Below are 11352 nucleotides of genomic sequence, written 5' to 3' on the forward strand. Positions count from 1 at the left end.
AACTTAGAAAATTGTTAGGAACTTAATCAGATACTTTCTTGGATTCTTCTAGCTAGGGTCGCACTGTCTCAGTGGAAGCTGAGGTTCTCGCCATTAACGTGGATTTTCACATGGCTTTGAACTGCCATTCTTTCCAATGATGGCCTTGACTGTACAGACCCACCACCTAGTGATTGTTGGGTCATTGTCTCTTGAGTCCGTATCTTGAGGAATCAAATTAGTCTGGCCAGTGTCTGGCTTTAAATAAATGGGACACTCTATCTAATTAGCTTTGACTGGTAAGGTTGGGGTCACCTTAAACATAGGGTTACTTCTTTCAGTAGGCAAGGGCAGGGTAGGTGAGAGGAAAAAGTTGGATTTAGCAAGACAATCAGCCAGTTTGTTTCTTATATGTATTCCCAAGCAAACAGAAATTTCCCAAAGAACAAATGAGATTTGGTTTTAAAAAATATGAATTTATTTTTAAAAAAACAAGCAAATGAGAGTTGGTTGTAGCTGGATGGTAGGGAATAAGACAACACTGAGAACTGCTTTGTTCTGATGTTATTTAATTCATGGTATTCATAGAGAAAAACTAACCAACTATTAAAAGCGCTAGAGATATTTTCAGCTCCTATGAGAAATGTTCATCAGATGGACAAAGACCCTTTTCCCTTCTGCATGTGACATCCATCTCAGCTCCACATTCTCAGAGTGGCTGTGGGGGTAGAGTGATTGCCTCCATGATCAGGGTGAAGTCCAAAGTGACCGGGATGTCCCCCAAATTACCCGTCACTGGCAACACCTGAATTTGCTTTGTATCAACTGCATCACTCTCACTTTTCAGCACCTCATGTTTTCCTGAATTCCCACTCTAAGGTATTCATAACCTGTGAACGTATGTTGCTCTGTTCTCTAGGAACTTTAGTAAGAATCTCTCTGGTGGAGAGGTTCTGTGATGGTCGAGAGACAAAAAGCAGTATTGATGGGCTCTGCTATCTCTGAATCGCTTCTGGAGGGCTAGACATGTTTTGGATCGGGGTTGGGCATCTTGGGAAGCACTAAGATTGGAGGGATTGCCAAGCATTGTCCAGATTTAGATAGAGATCTGCTGGGGGAGCCTCCTCTGTCAGGACAGGTGTTCCTCTTTCTAGTTGAACAATTCACAGGTCCCATGCTTGCTTTCAAAGAAACTGTATTCGAAGCATTCAACAAGAACAAAAGCATACCGCTGACAGAGCCAACCATCAAAAAGAGAAAAGAGAACAGGGCAGACTAGGGCCATGTGGTGAATGGGAAATACGGCAGGGCAGAGACCTGATATCATGTGCATTATCTCCCCCAAAGGACCCCGTGGTTTAATGGATGGGGCTTTAACCTACCCAGAGGTCAGTCCCTGCTGGACAAGTGGAACCTCATCCCCGAGGGCATCGACATACTCATGACACACGGACCTCCTCTAGGTGAGTGAAGGAAGGGTTAGCCTTTTGTCATATGAGATGTCTTTTTTTCCTAGGATGAATAACACTTCAGGGACATAATAATTTTCCTCCAAAAAATGAGTATGAAAAAAAAAACCCACTGTCTTTAAAGAAGCCCAGCATGATAATTAAACTCAGCAGTTCTGCTGGCTAACAGGTGTTCTTGAAATTAAAATTTTTGATTTAGTCAAGTCGGGGAGAATCAGATGAGTACGGAGCACCACAGTCTTTTGAGCCGGGTGATGTATTTTAAGATCCGTGTTCACTTTGGGGTAAGGGCGGATGGTGGGGACAGAAGGAAGACACGGACCTTCCAATCACCTGGCGGTTGAATGGTAATGAAATGATGGAAAGTTTTGTTCAAAAGAACTCATTTTCTTTTTTTCCTATAATGTTGGGTCCTGAGGGGGGGGGGGTGGATTCTTTGAAGTCGAACATTTATATGCGAGAGGAGGTATATGAGAAAAGAATTATTTTTCCCTTTTTTGGTCCAGCTAAGTTGTCTGGTAAAGAATTACATTGAAAGCTACCTAAAGGTGCTTAGCCTGTAGGCACATGGAGCCAAGGTCAATGTATTTCAAGTGTATCCACCACCGTCCAGATTGTGGGTTGGAGATGACTGTTAGATTTATGTAATTCTCTTTTAGTTACCCATGAGCTTGTTACCTTTGGCCTTGGCGACCAAGCGGTTTTTCAACAAGGACTACCTCTCTGATCCCCATGCACTCAGTACTCATGCCAGGCGCTTGCCTGTCAAAGTGACTCGTGCTCACAAATTTAGGTGTTATCCCCCCAACCCACAACATTAAGTCTAAAAGAGATAAAGACAACACAGACACAGCATCCAGATGCGGAGTTCATTCGCACAAAGTCATAAAGGCATCTGAGAATTCAGAGTCAGGAAGCAAGTTAAATTAGTCATGGAACAAAGGAAACTCCCAAATTCAGGATTGGCCGCAGATCAGTACATCACAGTCATAGGTGGGACTACAGAAACAAGAACAGGACCCTGACTGGGACAGGCACATTGTTAGAATCTAATGTGCGGTTCTCAACCTGTGGGTCTCGACCCCTTTGGGGGTTGAATGACCCTTTCACAGGGGTCGCCTCAGACCATCGGAAAACACATTTCCAATGGTTGGGGGTCACCACAACATAAGGAACTGTATTAAAGGGTTGTGGCATTAGGAAGGTTGAGAACCACTGAGTTAGAGGAGCTTACAAGACTGGTCCAGGGCCTTCTGACCAAGGCATTCCAGACAGACTGACATATGACTCCCGACTCTACAACCCTTAGCATTGTCCCCGGCATGGTGATCTCCTTTAAGGACACACCCAGGCAAGACCCTAAAAGAGACTGGCCCTCCCTGGGCTGGTTGGAGAGGCCTAGAGGTGATCCACCTTCTAATTCAGTCCACCTGAGGGCAAGACTGTGTACATCCTTGGTTAATAATCAGAAGGAATTCAATGGAGGCTTAATCCTAGCAGAGATCCTATACATAGATTTTGGAATATGAGATGTTATGATTTTACCAAATGTATTGTCTTGATCATCTTGATTTGGAGAGAGGGGAAGAACATTTAATACAAAGATAAATTATTTCCCAGTTTGTTTTTTCTTATGCTTTGGGGTGGTCATCCAGACCACTTTCCTTCCCTGTCCATCTGGAAATTTAAAAAATCTAACACTCATCCTGCTTAGCGTGACTTTAACCTGCGCAGGTATTTTCCCTCCAAACCACTTGGTGCTGCTTGCCCTGCCTTTACAAGGCATTCTCTCTGTGCTTCACCAAGAGCCTGCGGGAACAAGAGCTTCCGTGGCCCTGGGAGAAGCCAGAGGAGAGGAGCCAGTTCTTCGGAGGCATGGAGCTTGTACGGGCTTGTACTATCTCTCAACACTTCCTGGCTTTGGGGACACGTTTGAATGACCAGTTCTGCCCTGGGGACGTGGTGATGTAGTGATTACCTGTCGAGCTACTAACTACAATGCCAGCAGTTCAAAACCACCAGCTACTCTCCAGGAGAAAGTCGGGCTCTCCACACCCATAAAAAGTGGCAGTCTCGGAAACGCACGGGGGCAGTTCTGCCCTGTCCTGTCGGGTCCCGGGGAGTCAGCGTCGACTGGAGGGCAGTGAGTTTGGGGTTTGAGTTTTGTTTTTTTTAATAGGGCCGCTGGGCATTGGAAGCCCCTCAGTGTCAGTGAGTTTGGTTTGAGTTTGATCCCATGTTTTTAAAAATGACGCCTGTCTTTATCAAGTTACAGTGAGTGAAGCGTCCTTACATTCCCATCATCCAATTGCCTGATGAAAATAGCATGGCCTATCAAGGGAGACTCCTGGACAGAGATACCATACAACCCATTGATTTTCTTGCTGGTGCACCTGAGCTGGGGAATAAGCCCAAGTTCCTTCAGGCTGTTTTTTGGACTGGCATGGCCTCACTTCCTAAACATCTATTCGAGGAGAGGAAACACCTGGGCACAGAAGAGTGAAGTCACGGATGTCATCAAGTCATTTAAATTAATATCCATGCAAGTGACAAGAATCAGAACTCTGAATTCTAGGCTCCAAAGCAGACATGAGACATCCGATAGACGTTTAATAGGGAGGCCAGTGTCCTCTTCCTGCGGTAAGCATGGGATAGACAGACAATGGCTGTGGATTGAGACCGAGCTCAAGCAGTTGCTAAATAAAAACTCAGGCGAGGTTTTCTTCAGGTAAAATTGAACCTTCATTGATCCTATTACTAGAATGCTTAGGAAAATACTATATGGAGGGAAAATTGGCCTTGAATTTGTTTCGGAAGAGGAAAGCCACCATGCTTTGGGACTTTAGTTTTAGAATGTAAGGAGAGTTTGTTGTCGTTTTTTCAGGTGCTCATGTATTAAAGGAGCCCTGGTGGTGCCGTGTGTTAAGTATTAGGTGGCCAACCTCAAAATTGATGGTTCAAACCCACCAATTGCTCTGCAGGGAAAAATGGGACTGCTCTCTGCTATAAAGATTGAGTCTTGGGAAGCCTGAGGAGCAGTTTTACTCTGTCCAATAAAGAGGCTGGCCATGAGTAAGAATCTAGTCCATGTCCGGAGGGTCTTTTGCTCTATGACATAAGAGAGCATTGGTGAGGGTGGGTTCAGCACTTGCGTGCGTACTGAAAGGTAGGCACCAGCCACTCTTGAGAGGAAAATGTGGCAGTCGGCTTTGAACCAAACCCACTTGAGTAGAGTCAGCTCTGACTCACAGTCACCCTATAGCACAGAGAGTAACTGTCCCCTAGAGTTTCCAAAGCAGGAGTATTTACGGAAGCCTACTTCCACATCCACTGCCCACCCACCACCCTGCCACCCTCCCCTCAGAGTAGCTGGTGGGTGAGAACTGCTGACCTTTCAGTTCACAGTAGAACCCTGACCACTGGGAAACCAGGGCACCTTCTGGAACCATGACAGCCTCAGAAACCCTAAGGAGCAGTCTACTCTTCCCTACTTTAGAAAAGAAAACAAACTCGCTGCCATTGAACTGATGCCAACTCATAGTGACCATAGAGGACAGAGTAGATAGAACTTCCCCTGGGACTTCCCGACACTGTCACTCTTTATAGGAGTAGAAAGCCCCGTCTTTCTCCCGCGGAATAGCTGGTGGCTTTGAACTGCTGACCCTATGGTTAGCAGCCCACCCAATAACCACTCGGCACCACCAGTGCACCTGTAGGCAGAGATTTTATCTTCAGAAAACTGCGCTTAGTTTTAGATTGCTGAATGATCTCTCACAGCTGGTGATAGAAAACTGAAATGGCCAATAGAAACTGCTTAATGGTTGCAGTCAGTGCCCCCACCTTTCTATGTCCCCCTCTCACCCCTGCCCAGGGCATACCACATCCTAGGTCCTAGATCCCAGCCCTGCTGAAGGGCCTTTATGAGTGGAAATAGACTTGAAGGCAATGAGTTTTTTAATACAAGGAAGCTTCAGCAAGTTTCTAGAGAAATTCCATTATCTCTTCATTTCCATTTTTCCAAAAAGTTTTTGAAGCCTCGTTGTATATGAAATCAGATATTTCCTATTCCCTATGTATTTGCTTACAATAAAAGCACATTATGAGAGAATATGCCAGTCATTATAGATGAAGGATGTTCTTAAAAATAGGTCTGAAACCCCTGGTTGGATTCTTAGTAGGAATCCTTTTTTCATGGAAGACTCTTGCCAATATCTTTGGCCACTCCTGGACGTCCCAGGAAGAGGCTAAGGACCCCAGTCAACAGTTGGACCGAAGTGGAATGTGCTTGCCTGCCCCTTTCTGCCCCATCAGTTCCAGGTGGAAGTGACGTTCCAGAGCTGTGGGATGAGATCTGGTGGATCGCGATGTACATGTCACCCCAGCTGCCTTCTCGACACCCCATCCACCAAAGGGGCATGGATTCCATTGCAGACCCGCATCACTCACACAGCTGACTTTTGCTATAATTGATGTAAATTTGTATGGATTTTTTGCATTAAGCATAGAACTAAGTGGCTTTTACTTTCAGAGTAGTCAGTTAGCCCTGGCTTGCTGGCTGCCACTAGGGGGTCATGCTGTTGCCTGTTCCTTGGGAGGAGACTAGAGGAAGAAAGGGGGTTTGCCCAGCAGCAGTCCTCGGGAACCACCAAGGGCTAGGAGTTGACGGTATCTGAAGAGAACAAAGCACTTTGTGGCTAGCTTACAGGCAGCCCTTCCCAGCACTTCCTTCTAGAGCCACCTGGGAAGCAAACTGCTGTGAGAAAGACAGACATACTAATAAAAAAGAGAAAGTTCCTGAATTGAGGGGGGAAAGAGATATGATGATACTGCTGGGAATAAGTGTCACCGACCGAGCCCATGAAAAAGATTTGAAACCAGTGGCTAAATAAATCAAATCCCTCCCAGCCGGGGCCTGGTGGATGGAGGTGGATAGTTAATTAACAGGGAGGAAAAAAAAATGGAAACCAAAAAGAAAAAAAAATTTTCAAGAACCTTAAAGAAGACAAAGTGGCAAGTGAAAAGTTTCTTAAAAGCCATTGTGAGCTTTAATGGAGGGGCTAGGATTACAGCTAATGTAATAAACCTTCTGTGAGTTATGGCTTCCTGAAAGTCTAAATGAAACCTTACCTGAAGAAAGAAATTAAGCGGATTGATTGCATTCTTCCCATAGGCTTCCGAGACTGGGTTCCGAAGGAGCTGCAAAGAGTGGGCTGCGTGGAGCTGTTAAACACAGTGCAGAGGCGGGTCCGGCCCAAGCTCCACGTGTTCGGTGGAATACATGAAGGTAAGAAGGAAAGAAGAGAGGGATTCCCAGCACGTTGTTAAGCAGGAGCTCATGCTGCAAGCGGAGACCTTGTTAAAAGTGGGGCTAGGTGCAGGCCAGCTTTCCGCTGCCCTGAGCAGTGGGGCCCTTTTCTAAGATGCAGTGTTGTCAGAAACTCCGGCACATAAAGATGACCACTGATGTACGTGGAGCTCCTCTTGTTCCAAGCAAAGAGGGGTGTCACAACCAAGTCTGCACATCTCTTACCCACACCCAGCACTCCCCAAGACAGCCTTCCGGAATCTTGGGCTCTGAAGCAGAATCTTTGCTAACCATCGCTGTAAAGCGACTTTGAGTTACATATAGAAATCATGATCTCTTTAAGAGAGCGGCCAGGTGTGAGAGTAAATAACTTCCTCGGCTCCTTGCAACCCGTAAATATTGTGTTCCCCATGGAAAATACACAAAGACCCAGAAAGACGGGGCCATCTCTGCAAATGACTGCAGACACCAACCAGAGCCTTTCAAGGCTCTGGCCGGAGCCTGTACCTGTGGCGGTAGATCTGTCCATCGTGACCTCAGAACCCTTTCAGACTTCTCACAAGTCATCAGAAACTATTCGTTTGGCCTGAGGGCAAGAATCAATCTTCCCCCTGGGGAACGAGTCTGACTGCATTTTCTGCCTTGCAAGGCAAGCTGCGGCGGACTCACAGAACCCCAAGTCCTCGCTGGACCCTGCAGGGCTTTGGGCTCTGTGTGCTCTGCCATAAAGCCTCATTCACGAAGCTTCCCGCAGGCACACAGGCCTGTGTGGAGCAGGTATGGGTGAGTGGCCCGCCTCCAGGTGCTCCCCAGCCCCTGCTCCGAACAGTGCTCTGGGGTGAGTGTGAATCTGCCGTGAAGGTGAGGGGTTTAGGGTGACATGCTTGACAGGGTTCAAAAGCAAAGTGGTGTGCCAAAGCCCACACGTCCAGTGGCTCCCTGGTTAGGAGGGTAAAAAAGAGCATCTTTAAAATCCCCCTGCTGAAGCCAGAGCAAACTCCACTTGCTCCAAGTGCAGGCCCAGCTGAGCGGATGGAAGGCAGAGGGGAGAGTGCTCAGAGAGCAGGGGTGTCAGCCTGCCCTGGCTCAGAGCTTGCATGGACTCCCTGGAAAGGCCTGATGGGAAAAAGAGGCAGAGAGATGGGAGCTTCGTTTCCGGGTGCCTTTATCTTCAAAACAGATTTGAATTCTTGCAGTATGAGTTTGCATTTCATCATTTAGAAGAGGAAAAAAAAAACCCACACCATTAATTAGCTTTAAGCTAGCCAAGCTGCAATTGGGGAATTCTACTGAAACCCCCAAACAATAAACTTGCAAAAAAGGGAGGAGATCATAGTAAAATAATCTCAATCTATCTCTCTCTCTCTCTCTCTCTCTCTCTCTCTCTCTCTCTCTCTCTCTCTCTCTCTCTCTCTCTCTCTCCCCACTTAAGACAGCTAAAGAGGGCAATGAGAGGGCAAATACCAGCCTCTTGATGCAAAGAGATAACAAGGCTATGACCCCAGAACTAAACAGCACTCCTTGAAATCCCTCTTTTCTTTTTCATGAGAGATTTTCCATTGGCCTTCATTAAGCTGCCCCTAAGAATTGTTAGCACATGGTGGGGGTGGGGGGGAATTATTGATGAATGTTGTAAGGACCGGTAATTGTCGGTTTCCTTGGGTCTGTTTGTCTAGGACATAGGAGCCTGATGCAACAACAACAACAATTACCAAATTATTTCAGAGACCGGAAGGCAGGACACGTACAGTGCCCAGGGAAATCTGCAGATTTGCAAACTTGCTGAAAATGCCACCATAGTAAACATGTCGGAAGGAAGCTAAATTCCAACGACCCAGAGCAAACTTCCTTAGCCTTCCTCAGTTTCGAGTCTCAGTGCTCAGGTCCCCTGCAGGAGCCTGGCTGACAGCGGGGTTCTGTATTGAGACCCCAAAGGCCGATGGTTTGAACCCCGTGGTTGGGCCACAGGGGAGATAGTGACAGTTCTGTTCATATCACGGCCTTGGGGACAATCTGGGCCAGGTCTGCTTGTTTTAGAGGGTCTCGATGAGTCTGCAGGGACTCCAGGGCGGGGGGGCTCCGGTTTGGCATTTCTGTTGTCCGGGTACGCTTAGGAAATGGGGGGTGTTTCCTGTGTCACTCGGACATTTGACTGGTTCTGCTTTTGCAACGAAAGAGCATTGTGCATCGAATAACACCACACGTTCAAGAAAGATGCCCCCACTTCTTGTCCCCTTCCCCCGAGGCAGTCCTGAGCTTATTTCATAGAGAGGGAGCTAGAAAGCCTCCCCCGCCCTCCCCATCTCCCACCTTCCAGGCCAGTGTTCTTTCCAGCCTTGACCTGCTGGGAGCCCATGTGCGTGGAGTTGTCTGCGTGTGGGCCTGGGAAGGTGGTCATGCCTGTTCTTTTGTTTCCTACAACTCACTGCTTAAGGAATGCAGGACTTTGGGATGAAAACCGGTTTTTACCAAGAAGGGGAAAAAATGGTTTTCTTTATTCTTACTAGAAAGAAACTCTTTCTTTCACTAATTTCGTGTTTAAATAAGAGGTGGGGGGTGGGGGAAAACCAGTCTTCTTGGAAGTAGAGGAATGTTTCTTTTTTTTTTTTTTTTTTAAAGACAAAAGTAGGTGATAGTTGCCCAAAAGCTGGCATGTCCAAGGAGGTACCACTGAATTTCACCTCCCTGCCCACGGGCCAATCCTTTGCTTTCCTGGCCTTCATTCAGTCCCTGCGGTTTGTACCTGTTACAGTAAGTGGCGTTTTCTCTCTCTCCGCAGGCTACGGCATCATGACGGACGGGTACACGACGTACATCAATGCCTCAACGTGTACAGTCAGCTTTCAACCGACCAACCCTCCAATTATCTTTGACCTTCCAAACCCACAGGGTTCCTGAGACCCGCGTTTCCCAGTGGAATGTGAGGAGAGGTCTACAAACTGCCATTTTTCTAATTATAAAACTTACGTTCTCTTCCTTGTTTATTTCCAAATCCTGTAAGTTCTTTTTTGTAAATTACTGGAACAGGAACGAAGCTAGAGGTTGTGCTTCTTTGTTATTTTTCTTTTTATATGGGGCATCCAGTTGAAGTCAAGGAGCATTGTGGATCTGTAAGATATCTTCTGTTTTCTCAGAGGCCACGCCATTGTTAGTGTTCACCAAAGGACAGCCAAGCTTTTTTTTAAATGTTAAAAATTGTATTTTAATATGCTTTAAGCTAGAAGAAAAAGAAACAAGTAGGTAGTGTTGTGTTTTTTTTAAAAAAGAAGAAAAAGAAAACATCCAAATTTGCACAACTGTTTTAAGAGTATTGTTTGAAGTATTTTATTTTTTTGATGTTTTGTTGTTTCTGTTGTTGTTAGTTCCTTGGTAATCATTCTTTTTTTGCAGATGTGGCCCCAATTTTATAAGAACCTGCTCAGCAAAACTAGATGTGGGGGAAAAAATGACCTTTTTCACACTCTCACTCTAAAGGAGCTGTGTCGTGGGAAGGAACCGCCTCTCAGGGCGGCTCAGCTAGTGAGAGCCAGCGTGGCATTACACAAGGTCCCATTGTTTGTTTGTTTCCTTTTAAATTATTTTAGCTTTAAAAATATGAAATGGAATCTGTCGAGAGCAAGTATTTCACACAAGTAAGAAGAAGAAGAAGAAGAAATGAACGTGCAGACTCCTTTTCAGTATGGGTTTATATATATGAGTATTTTTTGTGGATGATGCCTAAGTTAGGAGTTTAATCTTGCCAAGGACGGTCAGCTGCACAGGGATGCTGGACTGCGGCACGTCGGAGGCCCGAAGGAGCTGACGTGTTTACTCAGAGCTCAAGGTCTTAAAGAGCTTGAGTTCCATCTAGGTGCAGTTGCGAGCGTGTATAGACAGACTTGAATGGATGCAATGGAAGCTAACTAAAGTAAGGCTTAGTTGTCCTTTATATTTAAATCCCCTGAATTGTCTTCTTGCTTCCTCTCCCGCCCCGGCCCCGTTTTGCACTGTGTGTCGATGCAATCTCCGCTAGCACAAGACATTGTTGCTAATAGTCATTTCTGTTTTCCCATTGTAAATGCTGTTGAGCTTTATTCTATTTTATGTTATCTTGTCCATGACATGTAGGAAAGCAGTGTTTCTTTAAATTTATTGTGATATTCTATATCTAGCGGCCTTTATATGCAAATAAAATTGCAAGATTTTTAAATCCGTGGTTCTTTGCAAGGACTGAATGGTGGGAAGGGAAAGGTTTCGGCCTGGGAAGAGATGTATTCAATGCACAACCTCTGTGGTCGCTTTCAGCAAAAGAATCCGAATCAGTGACTCCCCCAATCCCCCCCCCCAGTTTTCAATACATTTTTATTCACCACCCCGCACCCCGGTCCTCCTATGGACAGGTAGAGAGATAAGGCACTCCCTCAGGGCCCTGTTTCTATCCATCATGCTGCGGTCTCTCCTGCTGTAGGTTTGGGGGTGAAGGATTCGTCTTTTCCATCATCGTTTCCCCTGGAACAGAATAACAGTGCGATCAAGGTGGTAGACACTGTAGACACTTTTTCAGTTGGGGGGTGGTGTGGGGGGTGGGTCCTGCTAATAGGAATGACTGCACATCCTGAT

General features: G+C 46.1%; 1 protein-coding gene across 1 annotated transcript in view; it reads left to right on the forward strand.

Annotated features, from left to right (window-relative positions):
- The window catches only part of MPPED2 (metallophosphoesterase domain containing 2), a 210567-nt gene extending 199694 nt beyond the window's left edge, over nucleotides 1-10873 (forward strand). Inside the window, exons 5-7 of the mRNA XM_075548390.1 lie at nucleotides 1327-1442; nucleotides 6619-6732; nucleotides 9533-10873. Of these exons, the coding sequence (XP_075404505.1) occupies nucleotides 1327-1442; nucleotides 6619-6732; nucleotides 9533-9651 (349 nt within the window). The 3' untranslated portion in view covers nucleotides 9652-10873. The remainder of the gene's footprint in view (nucleotides 1-1326; nucleotides 1443-6618; nucleotides 6733-9532) is intronic.
- Nucleotides 10874-11352: the final 479 nt, after the last annotated feature.

Source organism: Tenrec ecaudatus, chromosome 4, assembly GCF_050624435.1.
Source record: "Tenrec ecaudatus isolate mTenEca1 chromosome 4, mTenEca1.hap1, whole genome shotgun sequence".
Lineage (NCBI taxonomy): Eukaryota > Metazoa > Chordata > Mammalia > Afrosoricida > Tenrecidae > Tenrec > Tenrec ecaudatus.